We start from the raw sequence: 21,197 nt of genomic DNA, 5'->3' as shown, positions 1-21,197 counted from the left end.
TGAAATCCAGCCTGGACCACTACAGAAAACAAAAATAAACCAGAAAATGTTGCCACAGATTGCAAAAAAAAAAAAAAAAATCCCATAAGGGAATATACCCTTAAAACTCACATCACAGTTTATCTCAGAGGCAGTGGCACAAAAAAAAAAAAAAAAGAGAGAGAGAGACAGGAGGTCGAGCTGAAAATGCTGCGATTTTCTGGGAATGATGTTTTGGAAAGACTGTATCAGAAGGACAGGACATGTAAGATCATTTGGAGACAAAGTGATATAGGCAAGACTTAGATGGCTTGGACAGATACAGAGGACCCAGGGTATATAGGGAGACCGATGCTGAGAATGAAGCAACCAGACAGAAGGAGAAGAAGTAGTTCAAAGAGGAGATATATAAATGTGGTGAGGGAGGACATGCAGGTGGTTAGTGTGACAGACAAAGATGCAAAGGACAGAGAGATGGAAGCAGATTATCTACTGTGGCAATCCCTAATGGGAGTAGGCAAAAGACATAAGTAGGTCTAAAGTAAATTCTGCCAAAAATATAACAATGCAGAATAAATAGAGTGGCTCACTGGATATCATCTTGCAATCCACTGAATTTCAACAATAGCTAACATGTTACCATTGGGACAATAATCTGTTGTATTGTACAGCATGTTATAGAGATGAAAAAGATGTGTACCTTTCTGATATTTACTGACATCTTGTTGAATGCAAAAGTGGCGTAGAAGTCAAAAAATTCAAACAGCAGTTGTTCTAAGGAAAGAAACAAAAACAGTATAAGTTACTGAGCAGAAACCACACACACACACACACACACACACACACACACACACACACACACACACACACACACACACACACACACACACACACACACACACACACACACACACACACACACACAAGTGTAGCCTCCGGCACTAATTCTGTCATCTCATGCTCACCCAATGTTTCGGTGTTTTTCTGGAGCTGAATCTTGCTGGAGTCACTGACAAATGTGCAGTCGTTCCCCTCAATCACCATCTTGTCTGCGGGACCTTGTAGGAAATGAGGAAGGACGAAAGCTAAATGGCTACTGCTACATATCTCTGACAGCCATAAACAAGGTGTGGACAGATGGATTCACAGCAAACATGGACAAGAAACAAGGGTGGGGGAAGACGGCCTTTATATAAATGAACAGGGTGAGTATCCAAAGAAAAGAAAGTGAAAAGTAGTGTCAGAATGTCTATGCGTACCTCGATTTACTTCTTCAGCAATGACCGGATCATGTCTCTTTGAACAAATATGGTGGCGGAGTGCACGTTTATGTTAGATGAGGGTTACACAAATAGGTGAACATCTGTCTCTAAGCTTGTCTGTGCCCAGAAGAGAAGAGGTCACAGACCTTCCTGTAGTGATGGGCTTTTTATTGTCCCATAAGCACTCTGTGTGATGGAGTGTGCACTGAGGGGGCAGAGGAAGAAGTAGGTAGTAGATTGCTTTTGGAAGCCAATTATCAGACAGCCAAGGTGACACACATACAGAGGGAGGGGGACAGAAGAAAGTGAGCAGCTGCAAACTACAGGAAGACTGAGTGATTGTGGTCATGAAAGATGACATAGGATTGTCTTAAATGACATTAGTTTGGGATGTATATGCAGTAATAAGAGGCTGCTATGTGTCCTGTCCATTAGTGAATATTAAATCTACCTTAGACCCTGAGTGTAATATCTGTGTAGGTGTTTTAATGTAATACTTCTAACAGCAGAGCATCTCTGTCAAAAGCCAATAATCTGCAAAGTCTGAATTATCATCTGAACCACACTACATTTTAGAAAGTCAAATGTTTCTCACATGTTCCATTTACTTCAACAAGTACATATCCACCTATGTATCAGTATAATCTACAAACTGGCATGAAGGCAGCATGGTGGCCAAGTGGCTAGTGCACTTGCTTCCAGAGAAAAAGAATAAAAAACAGAATAGAATAGAAGGGCCTTTAAGGCCCTGTCACACCATGAAGATTTAACCAGCGTATGCCAACCGTACTAAAACAAAAATGCTGGCTAAGTCTAATAAGTGCCGACAGACCACACAGACAGCCACAGCACTTTAAAAGTTTAAAGAGCCGCATCACTTCATTCAGGTCTTAACACACTTGATAGCAGTCGACTGAAGCTTTAAAAGTTGAAATTATCACAGCGTTTCATTATTCAGGTCTGTGATGAGCTGATCAGAAAGCAACCGGCACTTTAAAATGTTAAAGAGTCACAGCACTCCATTCATTCACCGCAGCGTTTACCACAGCCAGTACCATCAGCATTCTGTACACAATGAAAATGGTCCACCAAGATAAAAAATAAAATAATGTTAAATTACTGTTTTTGACCCGCACCATAACCATGCAGTACCGACCCGAACCACTCAGTGGAAACAAGGCTGTCAGCATACACTGGCTAATCGTCAAGGTGTGACATCGGCATTAATTTATTAGATGTACGTATGCCCGTGTTTTTAATATGGACGGCATAAACAGGCTAAATCGTCAAGGTGTGACAGGACCTTTATTGTCATTGTACATTCATACAATGAAATTTGTTCTCTACATTTAACCCATTCCAGTTTCAGTTAGACAAAATCCAACCACTAGGAGCAAGGGGCAGTCGGAGTCCAGGGCCCCTTGGGCCAACTCCAGATGTAGAGATGCTGCCTAGGAGCAGACCCTAAATAAGCATGTTTCTGATTGTGGGAGGAGGAAACACACAGACATGGGGAGAACATACAAACTCCACACAGAAAGGAGCAGGTGGGAAGCGATCCCATGACCTTCTTGCTGTGAAGCAATAGTGCTAACCACTAAAGGCCCTGTCACACCATGACAATTTAACCAGCATATACTGATGTTTGAAAAATGCACTGAATACGCTGGATATGTCAAATCCGTTATGCAGCTGCCACACCTTGACAATTTAGCCAGTGTATGCTAACAGCCCTGTTTCCACCGAGGGGTTTGGATTGGTACTGCACGGTATGTTGGAACAGTTAAGTCTAGGGATGTCCCGATCCGATCACGTGATCAGAAATCAGGCCTGATCACGTGGTTTCAGACTTGATCGAAATCAGATGTTGCATCTCGATCAGGAATCCGATATAGATTTTATCCTCATTATTTTGATCAGTGCTATTTCAAGCTCATTATTGCAGATTAATGGGCCTTTCAAGTGTCGGAAGCGTCAGAGGCGCCAAGAATCTGTCTAAAAAGCATTATTTTATTCACGTGTTGATTTTTAGAAGTGTCAGAAGCTTTCCGTCAAAAGCCGAACTATAGCGACGCTTCTGACGAGAGCGCACATTGCCGCTTGTCGGCAGGCTGACGTGGTCAAAGTTCAACCCAATCTTTTTTAAAAAAATTTTTATTTTTTTATTGAACAAAAGAAAAAACATAAGTTCAACCCAATCCAACTTTCGACGCTCTGAGCTGTGACGCGTCGGACCAAAACACGGAAGACTAGTGGCAGAAACCACTGATCTGTACAAAAAGGAGCAGTTTTCTGAAGAAAAACCCTTGGAAATGTTTTTTGTTGTTGTTGTTTGTTACCTCAAAATTTCTGACTACCGTTTTAAAAAAAGTTTAGAACACTTGTAATTAAAATAGTTAAATCAATAAATGGTTCTTTAGAAACCTTTCATCTGTAAAATAAAACCACCTGTTATTTCAGATTAGATAACTTCTTGTTTAAAATAAGAAACCTTGGACATTTATTTTCAGACAAATAAAACAACATGGAAATTTGTACATTTTTTAAGTCTGGGGACATTTATTTTCAGACAAATAAAATAACATGGAAATTTGTACATTTTTTAAGTCTGGTAGATTATTACTTGATTGTTCAAGCTACCTCAAGGAGAAGTGCACTGTTTAAGTGATAAATAATAAAATAAGGTGATTAAAATGAAAATATTATATATTTAACATTTGTTCATTGTTCATTCAGTTTTTTAAAGTATCGGATTGGGACTCTGTATCGGCAGATACTCAAAATCAGATGACTCGGAATCGGATCAGGGCCAAAAAAAAAAAAAAAACTGATCGGGACATCCCTAGTTAAGTCTGGCTTAGTTTGCATTTCCAAAACCAGCAGAACCATTTTGTTTGGCTAGCAGAACACAAATATTGACAAATATGGCCTCTACACTCCACACGGAGGCCACAGTAATTTAACATTTTTTAAATTTTATTTTATTTGTGTCTTGGTGTAACATGGGATTTATCTTCACTGGGTGGAGAATTCTGAAGAATCGACTGATGAGGCACTGTGACTCTCAACTTTTAAAATAAGTTAATTGTCTTGTTGTGGCACAAAGTGCATTCTCTGGTTCAGGCTGAGAAATACGTCTTTAAAATGCTACGTTTCTTCAGCCACAACAAAGAACTAAAGTACGAGGGCTGTCAATAAAGTATAGGTCCTTTATATTTTTTCAAAAGCTATATGGATTTCATTCATATGTTTTTACGTCAGACATGCTTGAACCCTCGTGCGCATGCGTGAGTTTTTCCACGCCTGTCGGTGACGTCATTCGCCTGTGAGCACTCCTTGTGGGAGGAGTCGTCCAGCCCCTCGTCGGAATTCCTTTGTCTGAGAAGTTGCTGAGAGACTGGCGCTTTGTTTGATCAAAATTTGTTCTAAACCTGTGAGGCACATCGAGGTGGACACGGTTCGAAAAATTAAGCTGGTTTTTGGTGAAAATTTTAACGGCTGATGAGAGATTTTGAGGTGATACTGTCGCTTTAAGGACTTCCCATGGAGCGAGACGTCGCGCAGCGGTCCCAGGCGCCGTCGTCAGCCTGTTTCAAGCTGAAAACCTCCACATTTCAGGCTCTATTGATCCAGGACGTCGTGACAGAACAGAGAAGTTTCAGAAAAAGTCGGTTTCAGCATTTTATCTGGATATTCCACTGTTAAAGGAGATTTTTTTAATGAAAGACGTGCGGACAGGTCCGCGTGTCGGGACGCAGCTGGCGCGGTGCGGCAGCACAGGAAAAACACCTCCGTGTTGATAACCATTTATAAAATCCAGGCGGCTTTTGATGGCTTTCAGTGGAGTGAGTATATGAGAAATTGTTTAACAGCTGGACATGTTCCAACTTGTCCTTAAGGCTTCCAACAGAGGTGTTTTTCTTGTGGCAGAGCGTCGCAGCGGCTGCGAGCCGACGCTGCAATCCGTCCACGCGTCTTTCATTAAAAAAAATCTCCTTTAACAGTGGAATATCCGGATAAAATGCTGAAACCGACTTCTTCTGAAACTTCTCTGTTCTCTCACGACGTCCTGGATCAATAGAGCCTGAAATGTGGAGGTTTTCAGCTTGAAACAGGCCGACGGCGCCTGAGAGCGCTGCGTGACGTCTCGCTCCATGGGAAGTCCTTAAAGCGACAGTATCACCTCAAAATCTCTCAGCCATTAAAATTTTCACCGAAAACCAGCTTAATTTTTCGAACCGTGTCCACTTCGATGTGCCTCACAGGTTTAGAAAAAAAATTTTGATCAAACAAAGTGCCAGTCTCTCGGCAACTTCTCAGACAAAGGAATTCCGACGAGGGGTTGGACGACTCCTCCCACAAGGAGTGCTCACAGGCGAATGACGTCACCGACAGGCGTGGAAAAACTCACGCATGCGCACGAGGGTTCAAGCATGTCTGACGTAAAAACATATGAATGAAATCCATATAGTTATTGAAAAAAATAAAAAGGACCTATACTTTATTGACAGACCTCGTATTATCAGACGTCATTTTCCAAAACCAGAATGCTTTCTGTGGATACATTTTCATCAGGCTGTGATGATGAATTGGACTGAAAAACATTTGCACCTGGCATTATTTTACATTATTTCATCAGTGTTATTTTTCATTGGCATTATTATAAAATATTTTCCATCCTGGTGGGGGTTCTCTTTAGCCTGGCACGCAGCCTGCAGAAGGAGAAACACTGACTATTAAATGTGAATAGCACTGAAAATACTTGCTCTTTTTCTTGTGGCCAGTCATCCAGAATTGAGCCTGTATGTTTCCTTATTGGCTGTGACATTATTTAATCACATTTTTTTAAACGTCTTCTGTCTTTGGGAACTGTTAACCACCGTAGCACCAGACTGACTCTGCTGTCACCACAATGTTTTAAAATTTACTGTACTTTCTTTGTTTTACTGAAGATGGAAAGGCTGACATCATGTCCCTCTCTCACACACACACACGCACACACACACACACCAGTGTGGCATTTCACCCCAATGTGGCTGCAAAAAAAAAAAAGTATTTAATAAACTAGCAGTGGTACCCAGCTTCACTTTGGGGGAACAATAAATAAGACAATAATTCATAAGTGGACATTAAATATTTCACTGGCTCATTTTGCAGAACCTCGGGACATATCAAGTTGTGTGTGTGTGTGTGTGTGTGTGTGTGTGTGGGGGGGTCAGACATATCCATTCATTCACTCAGATAGCCGTATACAAGACGTTCATGTTTTAATAACTACGCAAGATATCAAAATCCTACAGTGTGTGTTGAAGTCTTAATTACAACATTTTGTCGCTACAAAATAGCTACATGAATGGCAATGAGGTGTCCTCTTCCGCCTTCCCTCCCCCTGCAGCTTAAAATTATTAAATGAAATGCCACTGATCTCAAAAATGATCTTTTAGGTAAAGAAAGATCAGAAATCTGCCAAAAGTTGGAAAAAACAAAACAAAACTTATGTCTGACATCTAGATTCCAACAAACAACTAAATCTTTGTTGAGATCCGGTGACACTGGCAAATTCCAACAAGCTTCAATGACATCTGCTGAAAACTCAAAATGACAGCACCCAAACGAACAAACTAAACCTAAAACATAACCTCTGAGGCACACGTGGTCAACAATGTTACGGTCGACCAGCAAATGTTCATGTGACTAATGTGCCATGATCTTTAAGAATGGGGGGTGCAGCCATAAGGTAACATATATCCAGGTGAAGAGTTGGTGCTGAGTAATGTACCTGCAAGCTCTTGGAGGTGGTTGAGGGCAGGGATTATAGGAGGGTTCCTTTTCTGCAGGAAGAACAGCACCATAACTGTGAGGGAGAAGTTGCTGATCCAGGCACCTGGGATGCTGCTGGTAATGTTGTGAACTCGTGCCCAGCAGCGTATGGTAAAAATGAGACAACGCACACGATGGTCTAACTCTCCATACAGGTAGAGCAGCTCTGTGGTCTTCATTGCCACCCTATGGAGAACATACAAGACAACTGTTGTAGACAGAAGCAAAATTATTTAATGAAATATCTGATAAAATTATCTGATGAAATTATTTAATGAATGTGGACAGAAGCAAAATTACAAAAGTTGCAGCACTGTCCAAATACTGCCTGTATTAGTCAATGGGAGAAACAGGTTTTCAGTAGGGGTTAACCGATATGGATTTTTAAGGGCCGATACTGATCAGCAAGGTTTGGAGGCCAATAACGATATTTGAGGAAGATATTTGCTTGCAGTAAAAAAGTTTCAAAAAAGGTTTCAAAATTTAGTATAACATACTCTTAACACAAAACTTTCTTTAAATGTTTTGCAGCACATGTTTAATTCACAGAACCTTTCAACAGGAACTTCACGCAAGAAGTGCAAGGAGCTATAAATTAACAAATAAATAAATACAGCCAACACAGCTCCACTGCTACCTTATTCTATGCCAGGCTTCAGCACTGACAGGCTGAACTTCTCTAACAAATCAAGTACCGGGTGGGACATTTGCTTTCTGGTTTGCTACAAACCAGAAATCAGCTATTCATATTTTAAAAGTATAGTATGGGCTAATAGCCCCTCAGTCACCAAAGTAAGGGACTATTTTCTCCATATGATGGGTACTTGTCAGACATCAGTTGGTCTATGTGAATCAGAATAACTTAAAGATTTAGAGTTTTGCAACTTACTGTATGAGCCACAAATTGGGGTAATTTAACTTAAATGATGCAAATTCCATATTTCTGTTATTTCACGTCATTTTATGTTATGCATCGGTCATAAATAAAGCTTTAATCCAGTCAAGCAGAGTTTTTCTGTCATCTTGGCATCTTTTTCTTTCAACATTTTTGAGTGGGATTGCATTACTTTTTAAAATTAATATAATCACTTTAATAATCGTCTTATTTGAACAGCTGAACATGGACTAATTTCATTATAAACCTGCTCTTTAAAGAATAGAACCTGCATGAAAATTTTGAATAATTTTTCACAATTTTCTGTTTGACTGTGAGGCTGTGCACTCAAGATTAACGTTTATGATTAAGTTGCTCCAATGCTTTAATGAGTGTGTAGTGCTAGTCTGCTGTTCACACAAATAATCAAATAATATCATATTGTGTAAACAGTAAATACATTGCACAGTTTAAAAACATACCATGAAAACTTTTAGCTTTTGTTTTTATGCAAAAAAGAGTGAACCCTTCGCCTCCTCTCTGCTCGCCCCTCCCCGTCTGCTCCTCTCTCTCACATGTTTCCCCCTCTCCCCCTTCCTCCCCTCCTCTCTTTTTGATTCAAACACAGTTTCTGTGTTTTCCGCTGTTGAGGAAACACGGAGCTTTGTGGAAACACAAAGCATTTAATCTGTAAAATAAACCGTTAATTTCTGAATGTAACAGGAGCTACAGACACAGGAGGAGTTTAGGATTATTTAATGAAGGATTTTGATGTGCAGTGTATGAAGGAGGAACTTGGTTACCAGTGAGTCGGTACATGCAATGCTACAAAAATAAGATGGCATATCGGCTGGTTAAAATGGCCAATAAAGATATCTGCGCCAATAACTGGTAGACCCCTATGTTTCAGTACCACTTTAGGGGACTGAACATTTACAGTCCAGCATGAATATATCATGTTGTACAAAAACTATATGCTAGCCATCCCAGGGTGGTAGCTATAGTCAGGTAGGGGTCAGTGAAGGATTACACAGGGGTAAACATTTAAACATACTCCAATTACATTATTTGACTGGCCATAAAGATATTAAAAAAGGTATAGTTTGGGCTATGAACTATGGAGTAAAAACAGCAAAAATGGTGACAAAGGTCAATTTCATTTTATACAGGACTCAAAAGATAAAAATTGCTCCAATTCTGGTAAAAAGCGAGGCAAAAAAAAAAAAGAAAGAAAAAAGATTACACCATTTGTTATATAACTGAGTGGATGTCAACCTTGTTTGACCACTAGTTTGGAGATGAAGCAAACAGTCAAAGCTATTCCATTTATTAATTAGCTCAATAAATAATGTAAACCCTTTGTACAAAAATTGGCGCAACTTTAAGGGCTCCTTCACACATAGTATGAATTTGGTCGAATTGCGCATGAACTGCGCATGAAGCAGGAATCGTATGCAAAACATGTACAATCATAGTTGATTCCAACACCTCATACACCTGTTGCTACAACTATTTGCGCACACTAGCGACTGAAAGACAGTGTGCACTGACAGAGCCCATCGAACCCTCTTGCGGCAGGTGTCGGCCAAATTCCAGCTGACACACACAAACATCTAACACCACTCGTTTGGCACTTAGAAAATGTGTGGCCATTCACACTATCATCACGAAAACAGTCAGCAGACGATCACTGTCGAGCTGGATGTGAAATTTGTCTAAGTGCCCCATGACTGTGGAACTGCAAAAAGCCATATACATGTGGTGCATGTGTCTCACAAGTGTGTGCGTGTGTCATGCTCCCCCTCCACTCCCCAAAACACATCTGGCATGCTGGGAGGGGGGGTGGGGCACACATGCATAAAATGCTTATATGTATATGCTTGCCTCTACTGGTGGTTGGCTCTCACTGCGGTATTGTATCACTTCCTGTTCCGGAGCACAGCGGTGTTTTGCTGTATCTTTTAGCTGTTTAATCTGCGCAGTTAGATTGATCTAGTTACCTAGATCAGTGATTTTCAACCTTTTTTGAGCCGCGGCACCCTTTTTATATTTACAAAATCCTGCGGCACACCACCAACCAAAATAATATTATAATGCTATTACCTCTGGTTTTGCGCAAAACCCAATTATCGCAATAGAAAATTGATACAGAAAACACCGCATTTCGAAAATCCTCAAGCATTTTGCGCTCTGATCTCAAGTAGGGCTGTCACGATTAGGAATTTCTGGAGACGATTAATTGTCAGACAAATAATTGCGATTGATGAATATATTGTCTATTTTTTCCCCTTCTTTATATTCTACTATTGTAGTATAATTACACAACTCTGGAAGAACGTTTGGCTTCTGTGAGTGGAGAAACTGGGAATGGTGCAACATTTTTATTTTTATCTTCATTTTACATACAGTCCCAACTTTTTCTGATTTGTGGTTGTTTCTGTTGCATTTCTGAAATTGTTTCTCCTCATCAGTCACGTTTTGTGCTTAAACACTGCATTAAGCTCAAGATTGAACAAATAAATACCTTTGGAAAATAACAGCTGTTAAAGTTCAGAGTTCTCACCTGCTTTTTGTGATCTCTGCGTCTGAACATTTTTTTTTTGTGGCTCAGTTCATTCATATATTCTCATTTTTTTAAATATGTTTTTAAAGATATTTGACCATTTATTTCAACTCATGATCTCATAAATTCAGCATACGATGCGCACATGTTGTGAACAGGACGGTAACGACAGAATCACACCTTTAGAGAAAGTTCAGAAAGAAGTAAAGGCAGCTTCATGTTTCCGTTCACTTGGGTTAAAATCCTCTCTCTGCTCCGCGCTCGCTGCGCACTGAACGTGTCGCTTTTGAAGGACACGGCACTGTTTTAATCGGCCGTCAGCCTCCTTGTTATTGTCCCGCCTTAAGACGAGAGCGAGGCTGCAGTATGTTTGACATCAGATTCTGAGTCGTTTTATGCTTTATGAACAAAATAAATAATTCACGGTAATCGCGAATATGAAAAATACCCACGGCACCCCTGACGATCGATCACGGCACCCTAGGGTGCCGCGGCACCCCGGTTGAGAATCACTGACCTAGATAACGATTTGTTTCACAGTGTTATCTTCACGTGCCTTAACTAAAGCACTCCCTCTGCTGAATCATCTCTAAATTATTTACACATTATTCACTTTGCGTGTTTTTAGGAATCCGCTAGCTTAGCGCAGCTACTAGCTCTTAGCTGGTTTAGCATGGCGGCTTCTCCAGTCTCTCCCGCACTTTTCTGCTCTGGGTGTGAAATGTTTAGTTATTCCTCGGCCTCCTTTAGCAGTAATGGTACTTGTAGCTTATTCGTAGCTTTGGAGGCCAGGCTGGGCGAATTGGAGTGGAAAATTCTACAGCTAGCCAGGCCCCTGTAGTCGGTGCGGACCAAGGTAGCTTAGCCACCGTTAGTTTCCCTCTGGCAGATCCCGAGCAGCCGGGAAAGCAGGCCGACTGGGTGACTGTGAGGAAGAAGCGTAGCCCTAAACAGAAGCCCCGTGTACACCACCAACCCGTTCACATTTCCCCACTCGGCGACACGCCCGCCGAGGAACAAACTCTGGTTATTGGCGACTCTGTTTTGAGAAATGTGAAGTTAGCGACACCAGCAACCATAGTCAATTGTCTTCCGGGGGCCAGAGCAGGCGACATTGAAGGAAATTTGAAACTGCTGGCTAAGGCTAAGCGTAAATTTGGTAAGATTGTAATTCACGTCAGCAGTAATGACACCCGGTTACGCCAATCGGAGGTCACTAAAATTAACATTGAATCGGTGTGTAACTTTGCAAAAACAATGTCGGACTCTGTAGTTTTCTCTGGGCCCCTCCCCAATCGGACCGGGAGTGACATGTTTAGCCGCATGTTCTCCTTGAATTGCTGGCTGTCTGAGTGGTGTCCAAAAAATGAGGTGGGCTTCATAGATAACTGGCAAAGCTTCTGGGGAAAACCTGGTCTTGTTAGGAGAGACGGCATCCATCCCACTTTGGATGGAGCAGCTCTCATTTCTAGAAATCTGGCCAACTTTCTTAAATCCTCCAAACTGTGACTATCCAGGGTTGGGACCAGGAAGCAGAGTTGTAGTCTTACACACCTCTCTGCAGCTTCTCTCCCCCTACCATCCCCTCATTACCCCATCCCCGTAGAGACGGTGCCTGCTCCCAGACCACCAATAACCAGCAAAAATCTATTTAAGCATAAAAATTCTAAAAGAAAAAATATAGCACCTTCAACTGCACCACAGACTAAAACAGTTAAATGTGGTCTATTAAACATTAGGTCTCTCTCTTCTAAGTCCCTGTTAGTAAATGATATAATAATTGATCAACATATTGATTTATTCTGCCTTACAGAAACCTGGTTACAGCAGGATGATTATGTTAGTTTAAATGAGTCAACACCCCCGAGTCACACTAACTGCCAGAACGCTCGTAGCACGGGCCGAGGCGGAGGATTAGCAGCAATCTTCCATTCCAGCTTATTAATTAATCAAAAACCCAGACAGAGCTTTAATTCATTTGAAAGCTTGACTCTTAGTCTTGTCCATCCAAACTGGAAGTCCCAAAAACCAGTTTTATTTGTTGTTATCTATCGTCCTCCTGGTCGTTACTGTGAGTTTCTCTGTGAATTTTCAGAACTTTTGTCTGACTTAGTGCTTAGCTCAGATAAGATAATTATAGTGGGCGATTTTAACATCCACACAGATGCTGAGAATGACAGCCTCAACACTGCATTTAATCTATTATTAGACTCTATTGGCTTTGCTCAAAATGTAAATGAGTCCACCCACCACTTTAATCATATCTTAGATCTTGTTCTGACTTATGATATGGAAATTGAAGACTTAACAGTATTCCCTAAAAACTCCCTTCTGTCTGATCATTTCTTAATAACATTTACATTTACTCTGATGGACTACCCAGCAGTGGGGAATAAGTTTTATTACACTAGAAGTCTTTCAGAAAGTGCTGTAACTAGGTTTAAGGATATGTTTCCTTCTTTATGTTCCCTAATGCCATATACCAACACAGTGCAGAGTAGCTACCTAAACTCTGTAAGTGAGATAGAGTATCTCGTCAATAGTTTTACATCCTCACTGAAGACAACTTTGGATGCTGTAGCTCCTCTGAAAAAGAGAGCTTTAAATCAGAAGTGCCTGACTCCGTGGTATAACTCACAAACTCGCAGCTTAAAGCAGATAACCCGTAAGTTGGAGAGGAAATGGCGTCTCACTAATTTAGAAGATCTTCACTTAGCCTGGAAAAAGAGTCTGTTGCTCTATAAAAAAAGCCCTCCATAAAGCTAGGACATCTAACTACTCATCACTAATTGAAGAAAATAAGAACAACCCCAGGTTTCTTTTCAGCACTGTAGCCAGGCTGACAAAGAGTCAGAGCTCTATTGAGCCGAGTATTCCTTTAACTTTAACTAGTAATGACTTCATGACTTTCTTTGCTAATAAAATTTTAACTATTAGAGAAAAAATTACTCATAACCATCCCAAAGACGTATCGTTATCTTTGGCTGCTTTCAGTGATGCCGGTATTTGGTTAGACTCTTTCTCTCAGATTGTTCTGTCTGAGTTATTTTCATTAGTTACTTCATCCAAACCATCAACATGTCTATTAGACCCCATTCCTACCAGGCTGCTCAAGGAAGCCCTACCATTATTTAATGCTTCGATCTTAAATATGATCAATCTATCTTTATTAGTTGGCTATGTACCACAGGCTTTTAAGGTGGCAGTAATTAAACCATTAATTAAAAAGCCATCACTTGACCCAGCTATCTTAGCTAATTATAGGCCAATCTCCAACCTTCCTTTTCTCTCAAAAATTCTTGAAAGGGTAGTTGTTAAACAGCTAACTGATCATCTGCAGAGGAATGGTCTATTCGAAGAGTTTCAGTCAGGTTTTAGAATTCATCATAGTACAGAAACAGCATCAGTGAAGGTTACAAATGATCTTCTTATGGCCTCAGACAGTGGACTCATCTCTGTGCTTGTTCTGTTAGACCTCAGTGCTGCTTTTGATACTGTTGACCATAACATTTTATTACAGAGATTAGAGCATGCCATAGGTATTAAAGGCACTGCGCTGCGGTGGTTTGAATCATATTTATCTAATAGATTACAATTTGTTCATGTAAATGGGGAATCTTCTTCACAGACTAAGGTTAATTATGGAGTTCCACAAGGTTCTGTGCTAGGACCAATTTTATTCACTTTATACATGCTTCCCTTAGGCAGTATTATTAGACAGCATTGCTTAAATTTTCATTGCTACGCAGATGATACCCAGCTTTATCTATCCATGAAGCCAGAGGACACACACCAATTAGCTAAACTGCAGGATTGTCTTACAGACATAAGGACATGGATGACCTCTAATTTTCTGCTTTTAAACTCAGATAAAACTGAAGTTATTGTACTTGGCCCCACAAATCTTAGAAACATGGTGTCTAACCAGATCCTTACTCTGGATGGCATTACCCTGACCTCTAGTAATACTGTGAGAAATCTTGGAGTCATTTTTGATCAGGATATGTCATTCAAAGCGCATATTAAACAAATATGTAAGACTGCTTTTTTGCATTTACGCAATATCTCTAAAATTAGAAAGGTCTTGTCTCAGAGTGATGCTGAAAAACTAATTCATGCATTTATTTCCTCTAGGCTGGTCTATTGTAATTCATTATTATCAGGTTGTCCTAAAAGTTCCCTGAAAAGCCTTCAGTTAATTCAAAATGCTGCAGCTAGAGCACTGACGGGGACTAGAAGGAGAGAGCATATCTCACCCATATTGGCCTCTCTTCATTGGCTTCCTGTTAATTCTAGAATAGAATTTAAAATTCTTCTTCTTACTTATAAGGTTTTGAATAGTCAGGTCCCTTCTTATCTTAGGGAGCTCATAGTACCATATCACCCCAATAGAGCGCTTCGCTCTCAGACTGCAGGCTTACTTGTAGTTCCTAGGGTTTGTAAGAGTAGAATGGGAGGCAGAGCCTTCAGCTTTCAGGCTCCTCTCCTGTGGAACCAGCTCCCAATTCGGATCAGGGAGACAGACATCCTCTCTACTTTTAAGATTAGGCTTAAAACTTTCCTTTTTGCTAAAGCTTATAGTTAGGGCTGGATCAGGTGACCCTGAACCATCCCTTAGTTATGCTGCTATAGACTTAGACTGCTGGGGGGTTCCCATAATGCACTGAGTGTTTCTTTCTCTTTTTGCTCTGTATGCACCACTCTGCATTTAATCATTAGTGATTGATCTCTGCTCCCCTCCACAGCATGTCTTTTTCCCGGTTCTCTCCCTCAGCCCCAACCAGTCCCAGCAGAAGACTGTCCCTCCCTGAGCCTGGTTCTGCTGGAGGTTTCTTCCTGTTAAAAGGGAGTTTTTCCTTCCCACTGTTGCCAAGTGCTTGCTCACAGGGGGTCGTTTTGACCGTTGGGGTTTTTCCGTAATTATTGTATGGCTTTGCCTTGCAATGTAAGGCGCCTTGAGGCAACTGTTTGTTGTGATTTGGCGCTATATAAATAAAATTGATTTGATGTACAGATATGATCACATGGGGGCCGGACTGCGAGGTCTGATCACACCCAGCATGGGGAGGAGCCTGCCAGCTGATCACAGCACACTGACATCTAGATGACAGCTCAGTGCACACATTACAAACACAGAAACCACCATCATGATAGTTATATAAATAATGACGACAATACCTACATATGCAATTACATAACAAATAGCAAAAAATAGCAAAATGAATGACCACATAACACAGAGTGACACGGTCTGGGCGCTGAATGGACCGGGGGGGGGGGGGGGGGGGGGCGACAGCTGCGGCTGTAAAGATCTCTTCTCCTTGCTCCTAGACATCCCAGCTTGAGAACACATTCCATGCTTGGAAGTACATGAACTTACAACATTCCTCTGTGAGGCGCATATCTCTGCCTGCTGTCATCATGTGGAAATATATAAAACATTTTTCGCCTTTGCACCGGGCTGCAGTGGCTGCACACAGCGCACCTCCTTCATGTCTTCACTGATTTCAGGCATTTTTCCGCACTGATTATCGGCCAGCGATGGTCGCACAGTGGTAAATTTTCCGTCTGGTAATCAGAGCTTACGGGTTTGAATCCTGTGAGTTACATTTTTTTTTAACCTGGGCTATTTAACCTTTAATGTATTATTTATTACACTCTTAACCCGGATTTTTTTCTTTTAACTTAAATTTTGGAGTTATTAATTATTCTTTCATGTTTTGTAAAAAAAAAAACAAACAAAAAAAACAAAACACATTCTCATTACTAAACTAAATTAGTTGATTGCACTATTCAACTAAAATTTTCAGTGCAATGATGTTAAGCAGAGTTAACTTTTTGTCTTAAGTTTCTGTAATGGAGGGGAGGAGCCCATTTGAAATTCTACCTAGCAACGCAACCGGTGTGGGCGTGTCCAGTGTGAATACTCCACTCATCCTGCTGCTTCTGCTGCTCATGGCTTCGATTTTTGAGAGCAACACATAACTTTTTGGTCAAAAGCATGTCAGTATTTTTCAGATTTTTCCTGTTTTTACTTGTCTTTTGGTTGACAAGGTGTTCATGAAGTGTTCATTTTTTTTTAAGTAAGTCTTTGGAATATTTAAATGTATTGTAGCAATCGCCAGGCTGGTTGCTACGACTGTGAACTGTTATGCCACAATGCATCATGGGAGTACAGGGTTGTGGGAGTTTTAAGCGTTGTTAATGTGTTTCATGTTAGTTTAATAGTGTAGTTAGTATTATTGATTTATTGTTTTGAAAAGTTCACTAGGGTTAGTCAAGTTTGGTTAACTATTCTGTTGCCACCATAAGTGAAAAGTGTATTGCGTTTGATGCTTTCCACCACTTTGTGTTGTTGGGGCTGAAAATTAAACGGCACCTCCTTGCGGCAGAGTGCAGAAAAGCTCAGAGTGTCTCATTCTTCCACACTGCTCACCACAATGTTCTTTAATTCCTTCCCTTCCATACACTTTGTTGAAACAATGCATTATAATCTCAAAATCAAAATGGTATAATTAACTAAAGTACAAGAAAAGACATTACTTATATTAAATTGTTTTAAGTATTAATTAATAATGTTTATTATGTTATTTGTTATATATGTTTATGTATGTTTAACTTAAAATACTGTAGTTATTTTATACACCAATGAGAAATCATTTATGTGAAGTACAGCCCAACCGATATCGATTTTTTGAGGCCGATAATGATATTTGTATGAAAAAATGCAGATAATCGATAAATCGGCTGATTTGCCGATAGCCGATAAATCAGCCGATATTACTATTTTTTTTTTTTTTTTTAATGAATAAAATGTTCTTTTTCGGACCGTTAACAAAAAAGGTATGAGCTAAAAGCTGAAGCTTTGTCCTCATATTGATCAACTTTAAAAACATTTTCAAAAAATGCAAAAATGCAATTGGAGCAGTTAGGGGGCTATTCAAATGGGCCAACTAGTAAGATATCACTCCTGAAAACGATGTTTGCCAAATCACATGAGGTAAATCTGCCCTACGATTGGATTTTGGAAAACCATGTGACGGAGAACCAATTCTGATTGGACACTTACAATGCGCACATCATCACACATCTTCTATGAGGAGTACCAAGATGGCCGACGGTGGATCGAAAGTCCACGGAGTTAACTTTTCAGCAAAAAAAAAAAAAAAGATAGCAAGTTTCTATCTTATATCATTAAAAAGTTATTTACAATTTAGTAAAGCTTGGTCCCAGCCGTCATATACAACGGCATTAACCCAGAGGGTTAATGGCTAATGGCAGTAATTCCCAGAACCCTTCTGGACGACCAGTGAATCTGAATGTTTCAATCTCTTAGCAGTAAATGAAAGTTTTTCATGCTAGAAATAAGATCTACACAATGTGGGCTTAATAAAAAGTATGACCGATGCAATGAAGCACATTTGACACATTACTACATAAACTGAGTTAATCAAACTGAGTTAAACTGAAACGGGAGAAATGTGGGGTGAATGTAATCGCAAAATTATTACAAACAACATCCTTATAAACTTACATGTATACTACGGGGGCCGGTGATGAACACATTTAAGCAGGGGTGTAAGCAGCTCTCAGTTGAATGGAGTCAGAGCTCCATCTACTGGACAAACGGTGCAAGGACATTTTACATTGCCAACACAAACATTATTTCAGTAACTGTCCTGTTTATGAGAAATTATCGACGTTCTATCGGCAAAAGTTCGGCCGATAGTGAGTACTTTGAAAAGGGCTTATATTGGCCGATATATCGGTCGGGCTCTAATGTGAAGTAATGATTTTAAGTAACAACTACTACTGTGATGCGTTAATACAACTTAACCTGATTAGTTTTAGCTTGTGTAAAAACTAAAGTGGCTTAAGGCAATGGGTTTCCACGCAATTTTCTCGTAAACTCAACTAATTCGGGTTAAGAGTGTACAACCCAGTGATATTCACTAACTATACAGCTGTTTTTTTTTATTTTATTGTTCTCCACATCAGCAGCATGATGTGGTGCAGCTGCTTGCACTGTATTCCTGCTCGAAAGACACAGACGCGTGCACAAACCATCGCACCGGGATCGCATACGCCTGCTTGTCGGTGCAATGTTTTCGTGGTTCGCTCATATGAGCTGTTTCACCGTGAGCTGTCCTGAGTTGTACTTATTTGTACTATGTGTGAATGAGCCCTAACCTTTGACCCCTTACAAACTGAAACTGACCTTTTGTCACCATTTTTGCTGTTTTTAACCCCATAACAATCAGTTAGAGATAGTCCAAACTATACATTCTTGGAACCTTTATGATCAGACGAATAATGTGGTATAGTTTTCAACATGATTGGAACATTTGTAAATGTTGACCCATCTGTAATCCTTCCTTGACCCCTACCTAGCTATAACTTAATCTTGGGACTGCTTTCATATTTTTTGTGTCTGCCATGGTACATTGAGGCTGGATTGTAAGTGTTGTTTAGCCCCCGTAAGTGGTACTCATTAGAACAGAATAGGCTTCAGGCAAATGGCCAATATGTCTGAAACATGTCTGTAAAGTGCACATCCATTTGATACTAAGATGTCATAAAGCTGCATTAAACGGACATAAGGGTCACTGAAACCACCTGAAGCAGTTACACAATCACTACTAAAGGGCAGCACTGAGGTCATGACTGTGACTCACGTTAACAGTCAGCTGCCTTTTCACAAACACACACAAACAGGAAACATGCCTGCAAGCACATTTTCAGAAAACTCCCTTTCACATCCACCCACAGTGTGTCACTCGACTGCAAAATAGTTTTCTATACGTTGGCAAGTGTGTGTGTGTGTGTGTGTGCATTGCTGTAATCAACGACTACAATATCTTAAAAAGGTCAAAATGGGAAAAAGTGAAACATGTGACCCATCTTTGGTTTATTCAGTTCAACAATTGGAATCACAACTGAATGATAAGAGCAACTTCTGCTAAAGACTGATTTCTGTTTGCACACAGTTCTGACCACAACAGACGGTTTCTGTATGTATCGAGAGTACCTTCAGGGTATCAAACTAATCCCGTCTTCAACAAATGCAAATCATCACTTTTATAGCCAGTTTTCTTCGGACCAGTCAGAAGATGGATGCATGAACTTTTCCAAAACGCTGAATGTGTCTTGAACTTCATTCATGTCAATCATCAGTAGGGGTGTTATGGATCACAAAGGCCACAGTTTGAACACGGTTTTCAAATCACAAATCAGATCATTTTTCAGATGAGAAAACAAGATACTACTTTGTTTTCCATTTTTAAAAACAAAACTAGCAAATTCAAATTCCTTTTCAAAAAGATGAAGTCTTCAATGTCTGGTGAGAGGTTAACAACTATTTTATAACCCTTCCAAGATGAATACATTTGTCCTATCACCACTGATCTGAATTCATTCAGGTCAGCAGTCCTGCTGAGCAGATACTCGGAAAAAGCCAGGAAAACTCACTTTCCACAGCTCTGGACTTTCAGCCACTTTGGCTGTTCACATGCTTGAGTACAGTACTCAGTTCAGCTAGCTGTAACTGTTCATACTTGCTTATACATACTTATTTCAAGCAATATAATGTAAATTTCTCATAAAAGCTAAATAAACATCAGAAGGCTTATTCAACTGTTGATAAGGAAGCTTTGGGATTGGTCTTGGCAGTGAAGCATTCTGAGGTGAATGTGTGTCATTCTGGCTTAGACAATGTGGTGTATAATGATCACAAACCCATGTCTTTCTTGGCCAAGTTGAAAATATCGAACCACAGGGTGTTCAGGTGGGTATTGGTCCTACAGCAATACAATTTGGTTGTGCAACATGAGGAAGGGACAGAAAACATCTTGTATGCTAGTTGGGAAGCCAACATGAGAATCTCACTAATCCACCCCCTGTTCAGTTTTCACGTGTTGCGACTTCTTTCAGAATACAGGAAAGTGTTTGATCTCTTTTAGCAGCAAATGTTAATGAAATTAAAAAAAAGTGTGTATAAGTAAATAGGTGGCATGGAAAAAATAGAGGAAAAAAAATGAAGGGTGTCCTTTTCTTTCTTTTTCCTATTTATAGGGGCGGGATGTGATGAGTGTTGAAGGGAATTCATTTAGGGAATAACCCTGTTCTGTCTGATGATTTGCGGACGTTCATGCTGGATTTTACAGTTTCAAATTGAGTTTTACCGACGCATCAGATTCACAGAAAAAAATGTAATTGGATTAGAACTGGGTTACTGATGTGAAGCAGTAGGTGGGGTTGAGGTAGGTTGACTGTAGGGTCATTGCTGGTATGACATCTGGTGTATGTGTGGTGATCTGACTCACCTGCCTATCTGAGTCACACCTGTGTGAGGAGAACAGTAGTAGTTTTGTTGTGTAACTCGACCACGCTAACTACACCACTGCAACGCTACAAGAGGAAGAGAATGTCTATGCACACCACAAGGATTTACTTGCATCTTTCTTATACCTCTGAAGAACTTGAACTGTCTGTGTCACAACAGTCTGTCATTACTTGCCCAATGGAATAGTTGTTCAAACAACTAATGCCCAACCCTGCAAAATGACATGGGGGGGATTCAAACTGACACTAAAATACAGCCAGGTCCAGAATTAGTTGGACAGTGACTTTTGTAAAGAACTTTCTAAATATGTTTAACAGTTATGAGAAGTTCAATATGATAAATTGTCATATTTGAGAC

At 40.2% G+C, this 21,197-nt stretch overlaps 1 protein-coding gene across 1 annotated transcript in view; it reads right to left on the bottom strand.

Moving 5' to 3' along the window:
- mtpap (mitochondrial poly(A) polymerase) overlaps positions 1 to 21,197 on the bottom strand; it is a 100,016-nt gene that overhangs the window by 22,454 nt on the left and 56,365 nt on the right. The window contains exons 6-8 of the mRNA XM_034172433.1: positions 7,021 to 7,247; positions 945 to 1,037; positions 680 to 753 (exon numbers count right to left, since the gene is read on the bottom strand). Of these exons, the coding sequence (XP_034028324.1) occupies positions 680 to 753; positions 945 to 1,037; positions 7,021 to 7,247 (394 nt within the window). The remainder of the gene's footprint in view (positions 1 to 679; positions 754 to 944; positions 1,038 to 7,020; positions 7,248 to 21,197) is intronic.

Source organism: Thalassophryne amazonica, chromosome 1 (genome assembly GCF_902500255.1).
Source record: "Thalassophryne amazonica chromosome 1, fThaAma1.1, whole genome shotgun sequence".
Classification (NCBI taxonomy): Eukaryota; Metazoa; Chordata; class Actinopteri; order Batrachoidiformes; family Batrachoididae; genus Thalassophryne; species Thalassophryne amazonica.
Note: the sequence above shows the minus strand (reverse complement) of the source record. Positions and strands in the feature narration are given on the sequence as shown.